General features: G+C 39.9%; 1 protein-coding gene across 1 annotated transcript in view; it reads right to left on the bottom strand.

Moving 5' to 3' along the window:
• Positions 1-2,388: 2,388 nt before the first annotated feature.
• CFAP58 (cilia and flagella associated protein 58) overlaps positions 2,389-26,576 on the bottom strand; it is a gene marked incomplete at both ends in the record, with an annotated part of 68,641 nt that continues 44,453 nt past the window's right edge. The window contains 3 exons of the mRNA XM_081328565.1: positions 2,389-2,509; positions 4,300-4,433; positions 5,963-6,082. Of these exons, the coding sequence (XP_081184691.1) occupies positions 2,389-2,509; positions 4,300-4,433; positions 5,963-6,082 (375 nt within the window). The remainder of the gene's footprint in view (positions 2,510-4,299; positions 4,434-5,962; positions 6,083-26,576) is intronic.

Raw genomic sequence — 26,576 nt, 5'->3', positions numbered from 1 at the left:
TAAAAACTTCCAGTGTTGGAGCATTCATCACTTCTGAAGGCAGGTTGTTCCACTGATTTAATTGTTCTGTCAGAAAATTTCTCCTTAGTTCTAGGTTGCTTCTCTCTTTAATTAGTTTCCATCTGTTGCTTCTTGTCCTGCCTTCAGGTGCTTTGGAAAATAGCTTGACTCCCTCTTCTTTGTCGCAACTCCAGAGATATTAAAACACTGCTATCATGTCACCTCTAATCCTTCTCTTCATTAAACTAGACTTATCCAATTCCAGCAACCGTTCCTTATATGTTTTAGCCTCCAGTCCCCTAATCATCTTTGTTGCTCTTCTCTGTACTTTCTTGAGTCTCAACATCTTTTTTACATCGTGGTGACCAAAACTGGATGTAGTCTCCCAAGTGTGGCTTTACAAAGGCATTGTAAAGTGGTATTAACACTTCATGTGATCTTGATTTTATCACTGTGTTGGCTTTTTTGGCAGCTGCAGCACACTGCTGGCTCATATTTAAGTGATTGTCCTGTAGGACTCTGAGATTCCTCTCACAGTTACTACTATTGAGCAAGGTACCACCTATCCTATACTATACCTGTGCATTTGTTTTTTCTTGCCTAAATGTAGAACCTTACTTTTTTCACCACTGAGTTTCATTTTGTTAGTGCCCAATGTTCAAGTTTTTTCATCATGTAATCATAAATCTTAGCTTATTCTTCCAAATTAGAGCACATTTTACAATTTACTGATAAAATATCATCAAAATAAGTCAAATACAGTAAGACATGAATAAAAAAAATAGTTCGGGGTTCATAAGATGATGACTAAAAAAGTGAAAAATTCTCATGGCAGATTTGTCAGCAGAGTATAAAGAGATGAAAAATAACTAATGCACTACCACTTAATCATCAAGGCAAAAAGGAAGGATGGACATGTCAACATACACTACATTTTGAGCTATTTCATTTATATGATTATTATTGTTGTACAACTGTTTAGACAACATGAAGTTCTACTCACTTTAGCAGTTTATTTCATTTTTACAGTTTTTTATTCTTGACCAAACTCAACAAATTGTTGATGAATAGTGTACCTCCTTTATTACCTTGTCCCCCACCAGTAATCCACACCAAGATCATAAGGAAAGATATTAATTTACTTTCTTCCAAGAAATACCTGAAAGCAAAATTTTGAATGTAATATTGGGCAACTTCATTCCAAAGGCATACAATTTAGACACTTCAAAAGAAAAGCTGCATTCCAATGATTTCAATTCAGATTAATGGAACTAAATCTAGAAATTATAAATTATGCATTGAGAATATTTTCTTCTGAAATTGTTAATCCCTAGAAACAGGATGCAAGAATTACATGGTTTGTCTTTTGTTTATACTGTAGTAAATATACTGAGTAGATTGTTGCAATTATATTTATCAAAAGCCTTAGATACCCAAGGCTATCTAATACTCTTCAAGAAGTAAGATACATAATTTGGGAGGGTTAATCATTATTATTTTAGAATTATTCCTAACTAATCTAATGCCTAACATTAAATTAATTTGTTAATATTCTCTACAATAGTTTTAACATTTAATTCTGTATTCTTCCAAAGCAATGACCTTTCCAAAAGAATGGTTTTCTAAAAGAAATAATAAGTATTTATCATAATTTCTCTTTGGATCTAATTTCCACCCCTAAGGCAAGAAGAAACATAAAGCCATATTCAAAGCAGTTTATTTTAACCCGTATTTCAGCACCTCATACAGTGATTCTATCATGTGACTTGCTACTGAATGATAAAATCTCATGAATAAAGAACTTTAGGTATTGAAAATCATACATAGTTTCATGCCTAAACAATTTTTAAACGTTTCTTCAAGCTTTCTCACATTCCCATCTCCCTAATAAATTTTGTTATTGCATATTACACATGACTACATTGCCATAACTTAATGCTGTTGTATGAAGTTTATAAAATTTATTTTTTATATTTCCTTAAAATATTAATCATGTAAATATATTTCCTGGGATTTTTAGGATATAAATTCAAGACGAGGTAGCCGGAAACAGTGTAATTTTAAAACAACTGTATATATTACATTTAATCCTCAGTGTATTTTTTGTAATCCATTGACTTCAAGAGAACTAACTTCCAGATCAAGCATTTTTAAAAATGCAATCTAAGATTATGTTACTGTAATTTTTTTTAAAAAAAAGCATACTCTACCGATATCAATACAGTAAGATGTAGAATTCTTATGGATAGATGCCAATTCACATGAACTTGCCTGTGCCGGAGTTTTGTGAAAAGAACACAGAGATCTTTGGAAACCAATAATATTATCCATGAAAAGCAATACTGTAGGGGATGCCACAACATGTGACATTATGTCATGATGCTATAGTTATGCCACAATTTTGGGAGGTGGGTTGCTAAGCGGGAAACCACCACCCGTGAAGCGTGGAACTCTGGCTCTTTGTCCTGCGAAGTCATGTTCTATGTTACTCAAGGCTTTCTCCTTTTCCCTTGAAGATGAAGAAAAATAAAAGAGAAAGGAAACAAAGAAATAAGATGGATATTCATAATGGCAAATATTATATCAGAAGATCATTTAAAATATGATGATGAAATGCATCAACATTTTAAGCATCCACAATTAGACATCTGTTTGAATCTAATTAAGTTGCTGATTAAAATGTATTAAAAACTGGAAATGAATCACTCTCCTACTGTTAACCCCTTGAAATAGTTTCTCATTAGAAGCTGAATAATTGTACATGTGTAATTCAGAAATTCTAATCTTAATACCACTCTTCAAAATAAGTATTTTTTTCAAATGATCATCAAAGGCAAAATGTGATCTCTCTCTCTCTCTCTCTCTCTCTCTCTCTCTGTGTGTGTGTGTGTGTGTGTGTGTGTGTGTGTGTGTGTGTGTGTTGTGTGTGTGTGTAGTTTGAATATACACATTTTGTAATAATTACATGTGTTCTTTTAGACAAAACCAAGACTATCACTATAACTCTAAACTGTTATGTTCTTCAAAATTTGTACCATAGGATGAATAAACACTGCTTGAATTTACCAGGCTAAAGAGAAAAAAACAATTTGAATGTTTATTCAGCCATTTAATGAGGACTAAGTACAGCAATGTAAGGAACCAATTTTTGTGCACAGACATGCATGACTGCAAAAATGCTACAGAATGTTCCATGAAATTCATTAAACCAATTAAAAATTATATGACCTTAATATAAAAGAAGTATGACTAAAACCAAATTCAACACACAGACAGCTAAGTTAAAAAATAACTATATTGCTTTCTGCAGTTCATAATGTTCCAATAATATTTATATCATGTCCTAAGAGCCAAAATGTTTATCATGATTTTAAATAAACTTTAAATAAATTTAGGGACTACTCATTTGTAATATACACACATCCATGTCCAAGGCCAATCTTTATAGGTGGTCAATTAAATTGCATAGGGCAGTTGTTGCATTAATGCTATACAATGGAGACATTGCTATTCCTTTATCTTGCTATATCTATCTGAAAACTGGTGCAATTAAAATATTTGAAAAGAAATACTATAAACCCATGAAATTATGCAACAAAATTAATTCTCAGCAATGGTAGAGAAGGCAAATCGCTGATTGCCCGCCAGCCAACATTCTTTGCACCTCTTTAATTTTGATGAAGAAACAAAAAAGAGCTGATTCACATTCTAAAAACCACCTGTTTTGTTTATCACAACAGTTGCAAAGTGCATTAGCTGCATTCAGCAAAGTTCAGTAGTATGGTTTCAATCATATCTACATTGTAATATTTCTCCTATACTATTAGTTTCCATTAAATTGGTAAAGTAGAAAACAAATATTCTCAGCAGAGAACATTTTGGAAGAATAGTCTACTTTTTGCAATACTTTCACTTGGTGAAAAATCAGCATTTACAAATCTACACAAAAGACTAAAAAGTTTCTTAGTAGTGTCATAAGTTAATACTGTAGATGCATAACGAATTAAGAAGACCAAATATAAGTACATTCTGATCAATATAGATATATATTGATATTATAATTTGGAGCATGATAAAACAAATAAATGGATTAGAATTTGAGAGAGATGGGGCATTTCATTTAAAGTAACAGAAAATGCCAATTGTGACCAATCTCAATTATCTAATCCTGGGAATATGTGTCACCTATCCCACATAGGTAACTTGAAAAGTGCTGTTAACTATTGGAGTTCAGCTAGTCATTTTTCATTAAATACTATTCTTGCAATTGTCTTGATTACAATTACTAATACTTCTTACTTGTTTTCCTGCTCCTTGCGTTTTTGAGTGAGGTATTTCTTCTTTATATTCAGAAGTTCATTTGCAAGTCTTTCAATTTCATATTTGTATTCTTGACTCTGTGATTCATACATATTCAGTTCAGAGGATAAAACCTTAAAAAGCCAAGACAAAGCCTATCATAGTGTACCAAATCAGGGATTTGCTTTTATGCTATTTTAAGTTTTTTAAAAAAGTGAGATAAATCCATCCTTGGAACAAGGAGAATCTTGATTGCACTGGAGGGTCACAATTAAATTGTTGAGTCTCAGCCATTTTATCTTTTAGCATGACTTTATGCAGGAAATGCTGTCTACAAAAGAGACAATGAGAGTTCTTTTTATACTTACCCGAGTCTATGAAATTACAATACTCCCCTAGAGATACTCATCTTACTCCTAGCTTTGGCCATCCTGTTTAGAAAAGCCTTAAGATATGAGATAATTTCTTAATAAACTCACTACTATTCATTGTCAACCTCTGCTTTTTTTGCAATGTTTTAATATCACTTTTTTTTGTTTTACACAGAATCATAGAAAGTAGAGTTTGGATGGGACCTCTAATCCGTTTTGTCCCTTAGCCAGTTTCTGCAAGCTACTTATGAACAGAAGGGAAATAGTTTGCCTGGTTTATCAGAAAATTATGTTTATTTAAAAAGGAATTGAAGCTCATATAACATTCTAGTAATGTCTCCATAGAAGGATCCACATTTATAGCAATGGTTTATTAAATTATTTTTCAAATCTTAATGTGATAAACATTTCACAAAATGCTACTGTTGACACAATTAGGAAATTTTCACATAAGCTTTTAGTTAATTGAGTTAATCCTATCTTTTTCTCCTGTATGAAAAGTAGGATAAAAAAAGTCTAACAAACCAAAGTAAAACTTCATCAATTTTTATTTAAAATTATCCTTAATGTGATTTATTAATATTATCCAGAAATGATTTTCCATAGTTTCATAGATTTTTGTTAAACTGAAGAAATAATGACTGCAAGAAAAATTTGGATCAGAGCAAAAATCAATCTAGAAATATTTACTATTTACATCTACACATTTCCTAAAATCCTACCAACAAAACATAAAGGTAACAACGTCACTATCTTGATTGTCGACCGAATCTTTTATATTTAGTATTACGCTTCTCCTGGGCTAAAACCCCTGAACCAGGTATTCAAGGTCAGGAAAATTTGATAAGGATGTTGTAAGAAAAATAAGAAGCAATTACAAATGTTGCTGTATAACAAAGTAAATCCTATTTATATTGAAATCAAAGATCACATTTTATGCATCTTTGCCCAAGCTCTGCAACATCCTGGAAGGGCCTCTTTTTTGGGCAGGAGGTCTGGTTAACAAAAATGTTCCAAACTGAAATTACTCTGTTTTTCAACTTAAAACTTCTCATTTGAACTCAAAACATCTTTACTAAGATCAGAACACTATCATGGTATTTCTTATATTGCTATTCAAAAAAGATAGAAAAATATCAATATTCTTGTGGCATAGTGTACACTATGAATTAAGATGTTCAGCCCAACCTCTAAGGGTTTTTGTAAATTACAAAAATCTGTGCTTCGTTATTTATCCAAGAAGGCTAGGAAAATTCAGCTATGCCTTATTTGCAATGAGTTTAGTCTCTTACTTTAAGCTGTTTTGTCTTCTCCCGTAGAGTGTGCCGATACAGCTGTAATTGTTCTGCTGCTTCGGGCCCAGGCTGACGAGCTAAAATGTGTTTCAGTTCCACATACAATTTCTCCTTCTCCTAGAAGACACAATTCAATATAAAGCAAAATATTACACCTGTTCTATTTTAGAAAATAAAGGGGCAAATATGACAGGATCAGAAAAGAAAAACAAGAATCGAAGAGTAAACATGTTAGTAAGGAAGCTTGTTTTACTTAACATTTTCACAACTGAAGTTTATCATTGTTATATAAATTCAACAGATTAATTATTGAATTAAGTGCTATAAATGGGATTGGATAATCTAGTATAGTTTATACTGTACATTATAATATATAGTACACTTTATAAATTATAACCTATGTATAATGCAATCCCACTATCAGCAAAAGTTGTGCAGTGCTATATGAAAAATAATGTCATCTAAAGTTCGCAATAAAATTACCTTTATATGTTATGGTGTATTTTTTTTAAAAAAAAAAGTAATTTACATTTGCTAATATTCTAGTTCACAATCAAATCTTATTTATTCTGTATATGAAAAGTGTTGCTGTCTTATAATGACTTAATGTGAACTATAACGAGTGTTTTACATAGATGGAATTTATAAAAGTAAATGTATAAGTAATTCAGTTGCTTAGGTTGTAAAAAAAAAAGTTGTAGACTAGGGGCTTGTCCTCAGCTTACAAAGCTTCTTCTCACTAGGTCTGCCACAGGGAGTTACATATTTTATGACATGCATAGGACAGTACTATGCACCCCTGGCCAATATATATTTACAATTCAGTATCAATCATTGACCTATAAGGATTAAAATTGGGAAATGGCTATTTGGAGCCATTTGGGTATTACCGTATGTTATTGCAAGTGTCAGTCATTGTTTCTTCATGACGTCACCTACTGACCATAAGAGACACTAGGGTATAGCTAGAAACTCTATTAATGTGTTTCTTTTTTTCTGTCATTCTGCTTCCTCTTTATCAATAACATTTTTTAATGTTATGTTACTTCCTTCTGCCTTTATTCACAATGATGCATGCATCGACCACTTACTCTCTGAGTTTGTAATTGAGTAGATGCTAGGTTTGGCCTATAACTCTCAATATTTCTTTAGTATGTCTTCTTATTATAATTGTAAAATCTTGTCCACCTGTCACTGTTCGGTTTCAGGTATCACTTTCAAAAATGTTCATACATTCACAAACATACATAAACTCTAACAATGCCAACACCTACAATTGGTAAATTATCTTTGGGGGGGGGTCAGTAGGTGTAAAAAATTTCCAATAATGACATGTTAAAGTAATGGGCATATATGACATGCTCTGGCAGGAGTCACTTTCATTCTTTATGCAAGATTCCAAATGTTTTTTGTTGTTGTTGTTTCATTTTGGTGGCACTAATTATAGACTGCTGAAAAACAAAGTTTTTATGTATATAATCAAATCTAGGACTGATGGTTAAAGACTTTAACTTTTGGCCACGTCTCATCTTCACAAAATTATAAGAAGAAGCAGAAAATCTTAGAACTAGAAAGTAAGTCAATAGGAATTTCCATGTGACTGTGGCAATTTTTTCTTTCCTCATCCTGAGAAGGTGAAATTTATAAGAGAGATACTGTCCACTATTTTTAGCTGATCTGTTAAGCTGTTGAGTTGCCTAGTTGGGAGAATAGAATTTCATGGACACTTCCTTTTTTTAACCAAAGCAGGAAAGTGAAAGAAGCAACAGTCTTCAAACAGTGAACATTTACAAATATCTACATAGTGAAAAATTGATTTTGAAATTAGCCTTAAGAATAAATAGGAAAAAGAGCCCTTGTGGGACTTACCCACAGCATAAACTCAAGAATTTTGGAGTCAGGGAGATCAGGAAGGGGTGAAGAGAAGCGACTATCCTTCCTTTGAAAAATGGCTAAAGGAAATTACTTGGGGGATGGGAGGTTAGATGACCCATTGAGAGGTTTCCGTCTGTTGTCTTACTGAGTTCATCCTTGGTGACTGTTTTTTTAAATTATTCTGCTAATATTGTTTCTTATTGTTTCTATATTCTGATGAGAAAAAGATTGTTTATCAACTTGTTGCTTTTAATCCCTGCACAGTACTGTTACAGGTTTGTTACAAGCCAAACTGCAACAAGTTAGAAAAGTTGTAACTCTAATTTATCCATTCATTTCAGTCATTCACAGGAGCCATAGTGGCGCAATGGTTAGAATACAATATTGCAGGCTATACCATCCTTACAAGATTGGTAAAATGAGGAACCAGATTGTTGGGGGCAATGTGCAGATGTTGTAAACCACTCAGACAGTGGTGTAAAGCACAATGGAGCAGTATATAAGTCTAAGTGCTATTGCTAGACAATATATCAGCCTTGCCCCCTCAATTATGTTAATGCTTTACTCACTCAGCAACCAGAAGCCATCTGAAGTTATCAGCAGTTAGATCGCTCATTAACTGAAGGAACTATGTACTTATTCTTATATGCTTTTATCTACCTACATAGCTAGCTTGTTACCAGATTTGTTTCTAGTGTGTATATTTACAACTTAGTCATGGAAATATACTTAGAGGGAAAAGTGTTCAAGTTTTTTATTGAAAAGTGAAAAAATTAATTAAGTCATTATTAATACTGTTGTCTACTAAATATTAAAAGGTAGCTAGGAAAGAAGTACTGAGGGTTTAAAAGCCAATGCTTAATAAATTATCATTAGAACTGGGAGAATGGATTGCACAATATATAAAGGAGAAAAGAGAGACTAAAAGAACTATTTGGATAGGTCTGTGTATTGAACTCTACAGAGAATAACTGTTCAGTTGATTTAAAATGCAAAACATTTCAGAAAAATATAATCTTGATTTACTAAAGGGAACAAAAGTGGCAAAAATAAACCCTATTTCTTGTAATTTCTTTGTGTTACCATTGTTATGCCCCCGTCCTTTAGGACACAGAAAGTAGCAGAAAGCGAAGAGTAATGTAAATGATAGAACACACGCTGCCTTACACCAATTCAAATCTGTGAGGCACATCATTCCTATGTCATTACGCCATGCAAATACATTCATTTTGGAAAATTAGCCACAATTAATTGCCTGTGACAAAAAGAAAATCCCTCCTGCCAAGTCTTACAAATATACCATAAATGATTGGTGTCAAGAACTATGGACACACATATGACATTTTTGTGGACTACTAATATATTTGGTAAAAGGTACATTTTAGTGCAATATGTTGAAATATTAGTGCATGATCTGTTTCAAAATGTTTTATACTTATTTTGTTGTATTTCAATTTTCACCCAAACAAATTGCAGTCTCTTCAGTCTTACAAACTTCAGTTTTACAAGAACAGTGGACAGACTGGATCTGACAGATGGTAGAATAAACATTCAAAATCATCTAAATAAATTCAGCAGCTAGAAGGACAAACATATAATGTGTCACACAAAGAACAAATGTATAACAATAAGAATCAGGGAATAATATTGGCGAGGATAATTTAAGTCTTAAAGTAAATCAGCAACATGATTAAGTGGCATTAAAGTTCAATACTATTTAAAATTGGATTAACAGAAGTTTCCATTCAAAATTCAAGCATAAAAATAGGCCTTATTTTGAGCGCCATACTCATTTTGCAACACAATGATTCAAGAACAATATTGTCAAGTAAGAAAAGATTCAAAGAGCAGCAAGGATAATAAATAATTTAAAGGCAAAATTGTGCTGGGATAGACTGAAGGGTTCCCTTTACCAAGATTAGAGAAAGAGAAAAATGAAGAGGAACAGGTTAATTTGCTGATAATTATTAATGTTAAGGAAAGAGAACAGGTAATTTGATATGCTTGCTAGTACTCTTAGTACTAGGTGATATACAGGTAGTCCTCAACTTATGACCAGTCATTTAACAACTGCTTGAAGTTATAACAACCTGGAAAAAGGTGCTTTATAACTTCTAAAATACTTTCAGCCATCATAAAATGTCATGCTACCACCAACTCCCTACAGTTATGTAACTTAATTTCAGTGGCTTGGCAACCGGCTTGAATTTATGACCAGTTGCAGCATCCCACAGACATATGACTAATTTATTGACTTTTTTTTGTTTATGGCTTTTTTTGCCAGTTTCCAACAAAAAATACCTATTCAGGAGAGTAAATTCAGAATTATGACTATGTAGAATGAAATTCCAATTGTGTGTGTAAGTTGAGGATTATATATACTTTTTAATTAATTGGGGTTTTTTCAAAGAATCCCTAGAAAGGCATTCTTGAATGTTTTAGCATACAGGGAAAGAGAAACATTATATTATTTTCATATATTGAGGCCTACAGATGTCTAGGAAAACTAAACTGAAAAAATGTTCTCAATAAAAACAATGTATAATTTTAGTACATGCTACATAAACAGAGATTAAAAAAAAAAGAATTGTACAAAGGTATTTGCAAAATGGGTTGAGAAGTTTGTAGCTAGTTTACATCCTGAAAAAGGAGAAATAAAAAATATAAATTGAATGTCAGATGCAGAAATATATTCTCATGATCTAACAAAACAGGTCCACAGAATATTTCAAGCACCCTAAGAAAAAAAATCAATCTGCTGTGATTTTTCTAAAAAGAATTGTGAATATTATTTATATAAGTTATATAGGCAGGCACTAGCCAAAATTTTTAAACTTCTCTAAACCTCATTTAAGTAAGTTAAGAAAAAGGCTGAAGCCTAGAAAAGAAACAAGAACATCTCTGTAGTAAACTATTCCATTTCTACCTATTTTCCACTAATCCTCTGTTTTAAACAGATTTGTTTTTTCATGCATTTTAAACTTTTATTATCTTTCCCCTCCATACTTCTTCATTCATTTGTTCACTGGCATATACCCCACAAAGATATAGAACACACGCGTACATGAATATGTACACATACATGTACATGCATACATATCTGTATCTACATATATATACATATATGTCCACTGCTATAATGTATTTAATGAAAGTTAAATTAAAAGGCATTATTAGCTTTTTGGTATGTGGATATAATTCTCATCAATTAACACTTGCATTATTGTAAATTTCAGTATGCACTGAATCAGGTCCGTGCTAGAGAAACATACTTCTTCACTTAAATCTGAAAAAGAACTCTCTGAAATGAACACAATTTTTTTCTTGTAGATTGAGCAGCAATAAATGTTTTGAGCTGCAAAATGGCACATATCAGAAAACAATTCTCAAGCAATGACAACTTTTAACTATAATGTAAGAATATTTACTGCAGTACTATAAAAGGTAAAGGTAAAGGTTCCCCCGCACATGTGTGCTAGTCGTTTCCGACTCTAGGGGCCGGTGCTCATCTCCGTTTCATAGCCGAAGAGCCAGCGCTTGTCCGAGGACATCTCCGTGGTCATGTGGCCGGCATGACTAGACGCCAAAGGCGCACGGAACGCTGTTACCTTCCCACCCTATTTTTCTACTTGCATTTTTACGTGCTTTCGAACTGCTAGGTGGGCAGAAGCTGGGACGAGTAACAGGCGCTCACTCTGCTACGCGGCACTCGGGATTCGACCCGCCAAACTGCCGACCTTCCGATCGACAAGCTCAGCGTCCTAACCCACTGAGCCACCGCGTCCCGCAGTACTATAGATGAATCTATTTCAACTCAGAAAGCAATATACCAGGACTCTTGTGGAAGCCTAACTGTTTTAAAATCAGAGTCCTGCTTTTCCAGTGCAGCCTAAAATTTACATGTTGAAGTAATACAAGAATGTATGAGATGTGATGCACTATCAAAATACATTTGCTGCTTAGAGAACCATTAGATATTTATTTTTATATCTCTTTGCATCAATAGATAAGTTGTAAAAGAAGTAAACTATGTTTAGTAAATAAGGATATGGGATATAACACAATATAGATGATTTTGCTGCTATTATTATATACATCATATATATTGGACAAGTCTTCTGGGTTAGATGTGCTTAATTATTATATTATTGGATATTTATAATAATTAATATATAATATAAAAATTCTCTTTTTGTGACCCTGTAATCTTTTAATTAAATATCAAATGTATGACATGTTTTGTTTTAGCCAAGGCATTGATACATGCTTAGACAATCTACTCATAAACTGATTTTACAACTTAATCTAACAAAACATTGTATTGTATTGCATTGTATTGCAGTGCAGTGCAGTGTATTGTATGCAGACATGCATGGACCTGTGCAAATTCAGTGTATCTATCTTGTTCTTTCCTGGTTCCTAGAAATATAATTATGCAGGGGGAAAGGGAAAAATATAATTCTTTTCTAAGAGAAAAACAGCAAATTGCAGAGCAATGGAAAATTAAAGAAACTGAGGAGATTTTGACAAGCTACCATTATTTAAATAGTTGAGTTGGGGCTCTGACCATGTCAGCATGGAAAATATTCCCAAATGTTGATCTAAGTCCACACAAATCTATTAGCATAATGCACAGAAATTATACAGAATAACTGTACTTAAACAAAAGTAATAAAAATAGTAGAACCCCAAAATTGAATCATATAAGAAAAGAAAGAAACCAATCTAACTCATGCATAAAGGTAAAGGTTCCCCTGCACATGTGTGCTAGTCGTTTCCGACTCTAGGGGCCGGTGCTCATCTCCGTTTCAAAGCCGAAGAGCCAGCGCTTGTCCGAGGACGTCTCCGTGGTCATGTGGCCGGCATGACTAGACGCCAAAGGCGCACGGAACGCTGGTACCTTCCCACCGTAGTGGTCCCTAGCCAAACCTATACCTATTTGTTAGGATAATAAATGCTTAAGGACCAGAATCCTTATGCATTTTCTCATCTTTCCAAACAGATTTTAATGCTCCCCTTGTCTTGTTTTAGTTGAAAGAATGACTTAGAAAGAAAACAAGCAAATAAATAAAAGCTATTTCATGCAATAGTGCAGAAAACAGCTCTTAAGCTTGTTGCTGCTGTCTTATAATGACTTGCCACTTTCTGAGGAAAAATCATTCTAAAACAAGTGGTTAATTAGGTTTGCTGGGAAAACACAATGCACCTGTAGAGTTGCCCCATTATACTGGCTGAGGTAGAACAATTGGTATTAATAATAGAGTCAAACCTTTAAATTGTTTTGTGGGGATATTTACAGGGAAAACTGAAGTGGTAGAATGATGTCATCCATGTATGTCTTTCTGAAATTGTTAACAAGACTCTATCACAATTAGTAACTCTTCTTTTAAATTTTAAATGTTAAACTTTCTTTGAGCTGAACTGGCTATAGTTTCCTACACATATAATGAACAAGGAATAAAGTTAGGTCATCTTGAACCTTTTAGTCTATGTTCCTATTGTAAGTGCAATCTGCAGATCCTTTATGCAATATTTCCAAGCCTGGTATTAAAATAATACACTAAACAAATTACAGCATCTTAAACTCTATTCAAGCATTTTACTAACCACACCAAAGGAGGAAAGGCCCATGCAAAATCCTGCTCCAAATATCTTTGTGTAGGCCATCTCCACTTCAGATCTTTAAAAATTCAGGAAGATACCAAAAGACACTGGGGTTTTTAATCGTCTTCATTTCCAAATGTACTTGGAATCCCTCTTTACATCTTAGTGCTAAATATGCAAAGATGGAAATGGAAATAGCATACTCAACATTTTCACTGATTCCTCCTCCAATCCCATTTTGGTCTTCATGAATTCAGCAGGTCAATTAAATGAGGCTCTTAACTGTCACATATGAAAAAGATCCTTGTCATATTTACTAATTCCATTTTATAAAAGAACATTCACAGCAAGCAGGATAAAATGCAAGCTGTTTTCATACTGAGGGACTGGAGGACCCATCTTACAATATGCAGCTTATGTATAAGACTAGGTCAGAATACTTCTCTGTAAGTATTTCTATAAATAGTAGTCTTTGTATTCCTTGCTCTTTCTTATTCTCTTCTGACAATTTTCAGTCACCTTTCTGTACTATGGTTATGCTGTGCTCTATTTAAATCTTCAGAATAGGTAACGAGTGACTAGGAAATGGTGGAGTCTTTGGTGCTCTATGAGTTTCGTTGTTAGCTTGCAGACATTTCACTACTCAGCTAGTTAACATCATCAGTGCTGGCCCAAATAATGTTATCTACTTGGATAATGAAACATCTGCATGCAACAACTGAGCTTAAAGAGACTCCACAGTTCAACCTGAGCTACATATATTCTCTTCTGTTGAAACTAGGAAATGGGTGAGATGTTACTGAAGCTCATTCAGTCAAGCTCTTTTTCTCGAATAACTACTTGTATTTCTTCCTAAAATAAATACTGCAAATCTCTATTTTTTTTATATCAGGGCATAAGAAAAAGGGTTCAAGAATTAGAGCTGTTGTTGCTTTTATTATTCTTACAATTACTACACAGCCCTCATAGATAATAGAGCATTTAGAACTAACACGATAACTATGTTTATTAGCTATTATCTTTGATTAATAAAATACCTATATGCTTCTATCCATATGTTTCCTAACTGCAAAGCCACTAATAATAAAATAGAAAAAATAAGTCATCTGCTGAGTCGCATGACATTTATCAGTTCTTCTAATAAAGTTTCAGCTAGGATCTATCCCAATATATAGATACCGTATATACTTGAGTATAAGCCGAATTTTTCAGCCCACTTTTTGGGCTGAAAAATTCCACTTCGGCTTATACTCCAGTCAACAAAAAAACTTACCGAGGACTTGTGCGCGGCCGAGGCTTTGGTGCTTCCGGGATCGCGCGCACCTCTCCCAAGCCACTGCCGTCCGGAGACCTGCCGAAGTTTGGGGAGATTTGGGGAGGTGCGCACGCACCTCCCCAAACCTCCCCAAACGTCGGCAGGTCTCCGGACCTCCGCGCCCTGCCTGCCTGCTTCTTTCCGCAGCGGAAAGAAGCAGGCAGGCAGGGCGCGGAGGAACGGAGACCTGCCGACGTTTGGGGAGGTTTGGGCGCCTCCCCAAACGTCGCCGGGTCTCCGTTCCTCCGCGCCCTGCCTGCCTGCTTCTTTCCGCTGCGGAAAGAAGCAGGCAGGCAGGGCGCGGAGGAACGGAGACCTGCCGACGTTTGGGGAGGTTTGGGCGCCTCCCCAAACCTCCCCAAACGTCGCTGGGTCTCCGTTCCTCCGCGCCCTGCCTGCCTGCTTCTTTCCGCTGCGGAAAGAAGCAGGCAGGCAGGGCGCAGAGGTCCGGAGACCTGCCGACGTTTGGGGAGGTTTGGGGAGGTGCGCGCGCACCTCCCCAAACCTCCCCAAACTTCGGCAGGTCTCTGGACGGCGGCGGCTTGGGAGAGGTGCGCGCGATCCTGGAAGCACCGAAGCCTCGGCCGCGTGCAAGTCCTCGGTAAGCTCCGGGCGGTCACTTGCTTCGCGTCTCCTGAGGGAAGGGGGGGCGACTGGAGCGGGCGTGTTTCCTCGCCTGCTGGGCGCCGCGATTTGCCCGGGGAACGCGCGGGCCCCGAATGGCAGCGTGGAGCGAGGAAGCGGACAGCCAGGGCTTCCCCGAGAGCCGCGGCCACACAGGGTATTCCTGTGTATTCAGGCTTGCAAAATGGCGGATCGAGCCTCTGCTGGCGGCAGAGGCTTGCAGAGCGCGGATCCAGCCTCCGCCGGCGGCGGAGGCTTGCAGAACGGCGGATCGGCTTATACTCGAGTCAATAACTTTTTCCAGTTTTTGGGGGTGAAATTGGGGGTCTCGGCTTATACTCGAGTCGGCTTATACTCAAGTATATACGGTACTTTATTAAGTGAGAATTTCAGACATTTACACAATGTGTAATATTCAGAGATAGTAACTGGTTAATACTGAACACTAAAGACACAATACAAGTAGTCCTCTATTTATGATAATTGAGACTGGGATTTCTGTTGCTAAATAATAAAGCATGCCATCAATTAATAACACCAATCCCTGAGGTCCCATTATTAACTGGATCCCATGTGGGTGACCCAACTTTCTGTCAGCTTTCCACAATTGAAGTCTGTGGGGAAGCTATCAAGAAGTTGGAAATCCCAGGCCAGCCAGCAGGTAAGTGGGGGAGCAGGGGGTTGGGAAGGGATTTATGAGAGATGTGCAGTTTGGGGAGTGGGCACGGGATGCAGCACAGATTGGGAAGAGTGCACAGGGGTGTGGCACAGGTCAGGAAGGATGCACAGGGATGTGTGTAGTGGTGTGCAATAAGCGCTATATGGATTGGGAAGGTTGTACAGGAATCTGGTGTAGGTCAGGAAGGGTGTATAGGGGTAAGAGGGGATGCACAAGAAGCACCAAGTTGGGGTAGGTGCACAGAGGTGCACATTTGGCCACTGCCTTCCTGGGGAAGCTGTCAAGGAAGATTCCAAATGTCAACCACATGATTGCAGGGAGCTTGGCAAACTGGCTGTAAGTGCAAATACCAAGCTCCCAGGCCATGATCAAATAATTGCATGAGTGTTGCAACAAAGACCAGTTGTAAGTCTCTTCATTTAGCACTGTCATAACTTCCAAAATTGCTGAACAAATGCTCCTAAGTTTAGGACTTCCTGTAAGCATATTGATTGTAATAATTTGACACTGATTAAAAATATGATTTCTACAAAAATTGAATTTTAGCCAATACTAAAGGATACATTCTTCTATACAAGTATAATAAAACTGAATGAATAGGCAAATAAATATTTGGGTTTGAGATTAAAATTCAGTCATGAAGGTAAAATTCTAACTTCTGGGTGAAATTGCCACTCATAAATTTGGTATTTACATTGTCATATTGAAATCTCAGTAATATTTACTTTAATTGTACAAGAGTTCTGTTATGCCTAAACAATTTACTACCATAGTATTTCATGTACTACATTTTTAAAAAAGAAAAATACTATTGCAGAGTTCCCCAAACTTTCCGGCTTTCAGAGTGGCAGGGGGGGGAAGAGGGGTTGGTTCCATGTGAGTGGCGGGCAAGCGTTACACGCATGCAGCTCCATTTGGGTGAATGGCAGGCATGCATGCTCATTGCTCACGCAAATGGAGTACATGCACTCACCTGCAGCTTGCTCAAGTAGGGATGCAAAGCTTATCACCCCAACTTCCACAGCCCGGTTCTGAATGGCTGAAGGCCCAGTAGTGGGCTGCGGCCCAAGGGTTGAGAACTTCTGAACTATTTGATCTATATATGACTTTTTAGTATATCCAGGATTTCACAATCTGCTTCTTAATGAAGACTGCTTTTTGCATTTTCTTTTAGCTAAACCTTTTCTGTATCCAGTTTCATTATGATCCTGACAAGTCTTTACAATGACAGGCATCCATAAGATTTTATGATTTCATCTGTGTCAACCTGAACATATAGTTAAATAAACCAGACTTTTAGTCAGTTAGAAATAAGATCAAATTTTAAAAGGGAAAGAGCTTAGAGACAGGTTAAGTTTTAGAACAAAGACAAAGCTATATAATTCAATTTATTATCCCTACAAAATTATTGTGTTAGTTACTGTATTTGTTCACTAGGGTAATTTAATAATAGTGTACAAAAAAACCCCACATGCGTATGTTCCAAACAAGCAAGTGGAGTGCCTCTAGTACTAACCATGCATCCTTGGTGGCCAAAAACCCCCCGATACTGGGATATTCAAGAAATTAAAAACATAAGCAAAGTTTCTTTAGAGCTTTGAGGCACCACTGTAGTTGTGCTTTCCAAACTCAATTATTGCTTGATGACACTAGATCAAGTGTCTCACTCTAGTGCATAATGTTCCTTTGTGTAACAAAGGTGGTCATTTCTAATGCATTTGTTTTTATAATGTCAGCACAAGGTACTGTAAAGCTGCATGCTTTGAAAAAAGTAGGGCAGCATATTCCATTTTAGATTTATTTTTATTAGGCTGGTAAATACAGATGCAATATGCAGCTATGCATTTTTAATGCAGGCTTACAAATAAATGTTGTATAGATTTTTACAATTCTGTAGGTGCACAAAGAAAAACAGCTTACATTAAAAATGTGGTGGGGGGATCGGGGAGATTACAGGGCTTTCCTGCCTCTCTGCCCAAAGTCAGAGAAAATTATGTAGGAAAGTTCCAGTAAGAAAAATTCTACATTTTCCAATTATTGCTACCAATAAATGTTATAGGGCTTATAGAACATAGTAAGCATGCTAGCCATTCTGGTTTGTAAATTACAATTCATTTCTTAACTTGGCAATGACTTATCAGGATGTGTGGATTCAGTTAAAACTTTAGTAGGGCAGAGAAACCCAGAACAGTACATAAATAAATAGAAGACATTTGGTCAAAAATAGAATATTGAGCAGTGGATCAATTTACATTACACTAATCCATGCAGGAGATGACTAAAATAAGACCTCCCAATGCAGGAATGGGCACAATTGGCATATAACCTGAAGTTGTGCAAAGACCTTCACAATTGCTACCTTGTTTATCAAGCAGTAGTTTTTAATCCAGAACAACTCCCAGATGGCACACAGCATCATCCGGGGCAGCTCCATGCCATTCCAGAGCTAAATAAAGTAGATCCCAAGATCCAAGTGTCCCAAAAACCTAAAGTCACTCGGTGTTGCCAGAGTTGAGCTGAAGCCTGTTGTTCCTCTTGTCAGCCCCCACAGCCTCCTGACCCAAGACATGGTGTCAGCGCTAATGCTTCATCTGAGATTTTCAGTTGATGATTCTGGCACATGTTCATCTCTAGCCACATTCACTATGCAGATGGAAGCACTGCTGCTGAAAAACCAAGTACTATTGGATGAAGTGTTCCAGTTAACAGCAGCTTTGCAGGACTGTCGACCCATCTGAGGCTGAATATTCCTCATATGGCATCCGTGTGACTTCCTTGTTGGGAAAAAAAATCACCACTACCATCTCCTGTAAAGTGTTGGGGAAGCCCAGCACATTTGCAGTATTTCTGATTCAAGAATCTTATCCATTCAGCCCCAGGTAGAGGATTGTAAGCTAAGCTTGTAAGCCGCCCTGAGTCTTCGGAGAAGGGCGGGATATAAATGGAATTAAAATAAAATAAAATAAATAAATAAATTTTGTAGATGACAGAACCCAGGTGGGATTTATTATAAGTCTGATGACAGTGGCAGCTGCTAAATGAGCTATTCAGTTCCTGCTATAACAAAGCCCTTACTTAATGATTTTCCAGGATTTATAGCTGAAATTATGTTTAGTTTCTATAAAGAGCCATGTCAGCAAAAGTGCTCAATAGTATAATGCTCTGTAATTTCTGGGTTATCATACATTTAACCTGAATCATGGTGGCACTGATGCACCGCGAGAGCCTTGGGAAAGAGACTGAATGAATTGGCAAAGATGAAGCAATCTACTATTCTACTAAAGTTAATCCAGCTGAATAGATGGCTGGTTTCAATCTAGACATACTCAGCATTGCTGGAGTGTATTTTATAGCACAGGCAATAAGGAATATTCACAAACCAATTAAAGTGATAGTGGAAGAACTCATGCAGTTGCTTGCTTTTCTGAACAAGGACACCATGTAAACATAGTGGGATGGCAGGGTATTTTTACAACAAGGACCCAGAAGAGATGAGGAAAACATGCCCCATAAGGGAAACAAATGCTCTCAGATTCAGTAGGGGCTACAACAAAAGAAGTGGGGGGGTTTTGGTTTACACTATTCCTTTACACATTAACTGCAAGAACCAAAGCCAAGTTCTCTGTCTTAACTAGGCTGGATCCTGGGGTTTCAGGTAAGCTCATGGACTAAGATTTTACTTGTTCATATCATATAGCGTCAAAAACATTACTGCCATTTAATGGAAACCTACTGATAGATAACCGTTGTTCAAAGCAACCATTACCCAAAGAGCTTCCCTTTTGCCTTTCTAGGTAAAGGATGAAAAGGAAAAAAATCCAATTACTACATAGCAAAAATCATACCTTTCTTAGTAACCTTAGGGATGGAGCTCCGAGTGCCCATTATCTTATCCTGAATTTGTCTCAGGGAATAAGTTCTGTTCAAGTAAATGCGTGGAGTCCTGCTGCACTCTAGTGGCAACGTTTATTTTGACAAGGGAAAGAACTGGGCAGAAACAAAAGAAGCATTGCTACTTGTTCCAGTGTCAAGATTTGCTGTTAAACTGGGGTGGAATGCGGGAAAGATAGAACTATTCATTTAAACACTGTTGCCGTTATCTCTGTGTTGAAGTCTGATAATGTAATTTGAGGGAAGGATGCTCTGAAGTGTTTTTCCTCAAGCAGGAAGAAACACCCGCCATGTAACTCTGCCATTGATCAGATCCCAGGGGCTGCAGGGGACCTGTATCAGTGTCCAAATTGGAAACAGATTTACAACAGGGAGTCATTTGATGCTTAATCTCTCCTGCAGCATCTCCTGCTACATTTGTCAATAAGGTTTTCAGAACTAAGATTTTATTTCTGTTTTACTACAACCTCAATAGAATTACAATTGCTTGTTTTGAAGCATACATTTATTGGGATGACCAACAATGCCATAAAACTATAATGATATATGTCAGAATCCATTTATATCATATTCATAAATGGAATGTTTCAAACATATCCCATGGATTCTGCCATCTCCCGAAGAGAAGAGGATAGATGTGTATTGAACCGGCAATAGGCATTTTTTTTTTTTTTTTTTTTTTTTTTTTTTTTTTTGCCACGCCTCCTGGAAGATGGCCGCTCGCAGCTGATCGCGGAGATCAAAGGATGCGAGTTTGGCATGGAGCCCTGCAGGGGGCTGCTGTTCCCTAGCCCGGATGGGCGACAGGACCCTCCGAGGCTTTGGTGGAGCCCGTAATGAGCGCCAGTAGTAACAACGGGGCGGTATTGGAAAGGGATGGCGAAGCGGCAAGGAGGCAAGGCTCCCGGACTCGAAGGGGCCAAGCGGAACGGCTCGATCAGGCTGACGGTCGAATTACAACGGCCGAAAGCAACCGGCGGCACCCTACGGCAACCTGTAAAGCGGCCGAGGTTGGTCGGGCTGCAACGTGCAGTTTGCAGCCTTTTCTGGCTCGCTCAAACCAGCAAAGAGCATATACCAGCCGGCAGCTGCCGATGGGATCTTGCGGCGGTCCCCAAATCAGCTGTTAAGCGGCCAGCTTGGATGCGAGTAACCGGCGGCACCCCGCGGCAGCCTGTAAAGCGGCCGGTGATGGGCGGGCTGCAACGCGCAGTTTCCAGCCTTTTCTGGCTCGTTCAGACCGGCAGAGAGCATATACTAGCCGGCAGCTGCCGGTGGGATCTTGCGGCGGCCTCCAAATCAGCTGTTAAGCGGCCTGCTTGGATGCGCGGCATGCGGAAGCCTGCAACGGACATACAACGACCTGATCGATCTCCCTTCGATAGACAAACGGTCCGGCCCTGCAGCCACCTGCGGAGGAGCTGTAACGACCTGGGGCTGCCTACAAAGGTAGCCTGGACGGCGAGGCTCCAGAATTGGTGGCTACTGCCCCCCATCTGCCCATCTATAAGATCTTCGCGCTCCCCCCCCACGACAGAGATCTGTGGGATGATGGCCACCGTCTGTAGGCTAGAGCGCCATTTAAAACCCTCCTATATCTGGTCTGGAGGGCGGAATTCACCAGGGACCACCTGAAGCTTTATTTGGAGGTGGGATGTGCCGAAAGGCCCCCGAGATAGCAGTTATCCTCTCGGGATCATAACTTTAAGTCCAGATAATCCCTCCTTCATTTTTTCACCGGAGACTGACTACAGCCCCTCGGTCGCGATGACATCTTAGGCATGGAGATAGATGAACTACCACCGCTCATCACCGGAGCTACGAAGTTATCCACCAACAGACTATGCTAGCATTCACCGGACTCTCTCTCCTCCTGCGACCTACCCGGAGCTGGATGGTGACCCCCTGAGATCCTGATCACTGTGAGAGGGTGACCATGTTCTCAGGAGCCACTACTTCAGCTCTGTGGTCTTGATATGCAGTTGTTCCTACCAGCTCGTCCTTTACTCCTATTTCCACCTCTGATGGCTTACACCAGAAGTGAGCTACTTGCCCTGAGAGCTTCCCCACTCTCTCAGAGATGGCCATCAGACCTACGCCGCCGTTTCCTTAATGACGGGTCCTGGGACCCCGAGAGGTGGCATGGCGCCAAGAAGAGGCTCTTGGGTTTTCTTTTAAAATTTTTTGAAGGGTTAGGGAGGGGGGAGGGTCAGGCCCAGCAAATCGAGGGGAAGATCCCACCGGACCTGTCTCAGCCTAAGTTGGCCAATGGTCGCGGCAATATGAGGGCCATGGAGAGTCTTGTAAACCAGGGGGATGGGACAGGGATACCGATCCCCACAGTAATTGGGAATGGCAGCAGATGGAGGAGCAGAGGGTCATATCGTATTCTGAGATCACGCCCACGCTATCTTCTTGCTGTGGCGCGCTCTGACCCTCTGGCTCCCGCTTGCTGCCCTGGGGAAGAGGGAGGTCTGACTCCTGAGCTCAGGCTGATCTATTTTAATGCCAGGTCTGTTGTGAATAAAGCTCCCCTCATCCATGACTTGATCGAGGAGGAAGGCGCAGACCTGGCATGCATCACGGAAACCTGGCTGGGCCCAGAGGGAGGGGTCCCTCTGACTGATTTATCCCCCCCAGGTTTCCGTGTGCTACATCAACCTCGAGCTCAGGGTAGGGGAGGTGGCGTGGCGATCGTTATCAGAGAGACCCTCCATCCGCGGGAGGCCACTGCCCCTCAGATAGACGGATGTGAATCCCTCCTCTTAAGGTGGGGTCCTGGTGGTCAGTTGGGCCTACTTCTGGTATACCTCTCTCCAAGCTGCACAGCAACGGTTCTACCCAAGCTACCTGACGCCATCTCAGGATTGGCGGTCAAATTTCCAAAGCTTATGGTACTGGGAGATTTTAATCTACCTTCCCTGGGCAGTGCATCAGAAGTGGCCCGAGAGTTCATGGCCTCCATGACGGCCATGGACCTTACTCAAATTACTCAGGACCCAACTCACGAGGGAGGAAACATGCCGGATCTAATTTTTGTCTCTGGGCAGTGGCTAAATGGGATGGGTGGGGTTACTCCAACATCACAACCCCTTTCATGGACAGACCACTACCTCCTGCGGTTGGGCCTCCGTCACGTCACCCCCCGATGTCAGGAAGCGGAACCGACCAGGTGGTTCCGCCCCAGGCGCCTGATGGACCCAGATAAATTCCAGATGGCGCTTGGACCGATTCCCACCTCCCTCTCCCACAACCCGGTCGAGTCCTTAGTTAATGCCTGGCAACAGGCTGCTTCGGAGGCGCTCGACCGCGTTGTCCCTTTGCGGCCTCTGACCCGGCGCAAGTCCCGACTCGCTCCTTGGTTCTCCAAGGACCTGCGGGAGATGAAGCGCCAGAGAAGGGGCCTAGAGAGCATTTGGAGAGCCAGTCGGTCCGAGTCTGACCGAACACAGTTAAGATCCTTTTCTAGATCCTATCTTGTGGCAATGAGGGTGGCAAAGCACGCCTACTTCACCACCCTCATTGCGTCCGCAGATAATCGCCCGGCCGCCCTATTTAGAGTGGTCCGCTCCCTTTTAAGTCAAGAGACGGGAGAGGACCCCCTACATGGACGGGCTGAGGAATTTAGTAAATATCTGGTGGACAAAATTGCTCAGATTCGGGCTGGTCTGGACTCTGACTGGGCAGTATCTAACGAGAGGAAAACGATGAAGTTGGCCAAGTACATTTGGGAAGAGTTCGATCCTGTGACTCCGGATGAAGTGGACAAGATCATGGGGAAACTAAGTGCCGCCACATGTTTGTTGGACCCGTGTCCCTCCTGGCTAGTCTATGCTTCTCGGGAGGTTACACGAGGCTGGCTCCTAGCAGTTATCAATGCCTCACTGAGTGAAGGGTACTTCCCTGCTGCCTTGAAAGAGGCGGTGGTAAGGCCCCTCCTCAAGAAACCGGCACTGGACCCAGCTGTTTTAAACAACTTCCGTCCTGTCTCCAACCTTCGCTTCCTTGCGAAGGTCGTTGAGAGCGTGGTGGCACGACAGCTCCCTTTGAACCTGGAGGAAGCTGAATATCTAGATCCGTACCAATCGGGTTTCAGACCGGGGCACAGCACGGAGACGGCATTGGTCGCGCTGGTGAATGATCTCTGGCGGGCCCGAGATAGAGGTTATTCTTCTGTCCTGGTCCTATTAGATCTATCAGCGGCTTTTGATACCATCGACCATGGTATCTTACTGCGTCGTCTTGAGGGGCTGGGAGTGGGAGGCACCGTTCTACGTTGGTTCTCCTCCTACCTCTCGGACCGTTCGCAGACGGTGTTGGCAGGAGGGCAGAGGTCAAGCCCTAGGCCTCTTAATTGTGGAGTGCCTCAGGGTTCGGTGCTCTCGCCCCTCCTGTTCAACATCTATATGAAGCCGCTGGGAGAGATCATCCGTAGCTTCGGGGTGAAATATCATCAATATGCTGATGATACCCAGCTATTCATCTCCACCCCGAACCAACCCAGTGATGCCCTCGATGTGATGTCCCGTTGTCTGGAAGCGGTACAGATTTGGATGGGAGAAAACAGGCTTCGACTCAACCCGGCCAAGACTGAGTGGCTGTACATACCGTCATCTCGTTTAGTCCAAGAGGTTCCATCTCTGACTATAGGAGGAGAGATGTTACCTCCCATTGATAAAGCACGCAATCTGGGCGTCCTCCTAGATTCACGACTCAGTTTTGAAGATCACATCGGAACCGTGGCTAGGGGGGCATTTGCCCAGATTCGTCTTATATACCAATTACGCCCCTTTTTGGACCGAGATGCCCTACGTACAGTCACCCACGCACTCGTTACCTCCCGTATTGATTACTGTAATGCTCTCTACATGGGGCTGCCCTTAAAGACCACCCGGAGGCTTCAGCTGGTGCAGAATGCAGCTGCGCGGGTTGTGATGGGAGCTTCCCGATACTCCCATATTACACCCCTCCTGCGGGAGCTGCATTGGCTACCAGTTGCCCTCCGGGTGAGATTTAAGGTGCTGGTACTTACCTTTAAAGCCCTACATGGCTTAGGTCCGGGATACTTGCAGGACCATCTGCTGCCGGGAACAAATTCCCATCGTCCAGTACGCTCACACAGAGAAGGCCTCCTCAGGGTACCGTCAGCTAGGCAATGTCGGCTGGCGACCCCCAGGGGGAGGGCCTTCTCTGTGGGAGCACCAACCCTATGGAATCAGCTTCCCCCTGAGCTTCGGATAGCCCAAAACCTCCAATCCTTTCGCCGCGGCCTCAAAACACACCTGTTCCACCAAGCTGACCTAGACTGACAGGCATCTTAATTAATTTATATTTAGTATTTTTAATTCATTTTTAAATTCTCTAATTTTTTATTGCACTGATGTTCTCAATTTCATTTATCTTGATTTATGCACTTATTATATGTTTTATTGTGAGCCGCCCTGAGTCCTTCAGGAGATAGGGCGGGATATAAATCCCATCAATAAATAAATAAATAAATAAATAAATTTCAAAGGAAAGGAGAAGCCTTTTGAACTGGGGAAACAAAAGGGAGGGCTAGCATCTGGGTTTTGTCACGGAAGACAGCAATAAACAAAAGGGTCCTAACTTCCTTTTTCCCACGAGATGGATGATACGAGAGGAAGGATGGGGGACTGACCAAATGGGGATTAAGGGGGGGTTAAACCGGGAACTCTTTATAAGGGTTTACATCGTGGAAATATTAAGCCCTGTCTCATTTCCTACAACCAAGCATGTCATAGTAAAGATTCCTTTTGGACTAACAATTTGACTCCAAGAGTTTTTGTCTTCCTAAGACGTGGTTTGGGGTGGGTCCTGACAATATAGTATGTGGCAAATTGGGATCTGTACTGACATAAAGACTAGTGACTTCATCCTCCCCCCCCCCACACACACACACCAATATTTTAATATACTGTGAATCAGTAACTGGAATAGAATGGAAAAGAGAATCACAGGAGACTTATTCATCCTACACTCAACCTTGCTAAAGGCGTAATAGAAGGCCCAGGTTTTCATACCGCTTCAGGTCACCAGTGGGCATCATCCAGATCTCAGGGAGAACCTCATTCCAGAGTGCAGGAACTGTTACAGACAAAATGCACTTCCAAGGTACTGATACAATATATGTTTAATTGTGCCAACTCTGCCATTTGAAATGATCTGGAAAGATAACTGGTCCCTCAACTAACAGGTTCTATGTTATATATAGGTAATAATCAGCATCTTGAATCACATCTGGAAGATGTCAACCCTACCAGATAAACCAGATAGAAAAAATGGCCAGATGAGCTCATTTTATATTATTATAAGGCTACATTAACAGAATCTTGCAAGTCTGAAGGTACAAATCTCCTGCCATCACTTTTAACAGCCTTATAAATTAGGGAAGGCTCACTATTCAGCAACTGTGGGCTCTTCCCTCTCTCATCTGATCGTTCCCTAGGCAACATCTCTTCCCCTCATGCAATGTCAACATCGCATACCAATACAGCTCATGAAACAGAAGTGCTATATAGGCATGCCAAGTATGGACTAGCTGAAGATTCTGGTGGTCTTCAAGGGCAGCCTCATGTAGACTGCATTGCAGTAGTCAAGCTATG

Source organism: Vipera berus (genome assembly GCF_964194415.1).
Source record: "Vipera berus genome assembly, chromosome: 5".
Lineage (NCBI taxonomy): Eukaryota > Metazoa > Chordata > Lepidosauria > Squamata > Viperidae > Vipera > Vipera berus.
This window is presented reverse-complemented; position numbering and strand designations above follow the sequence as displayed.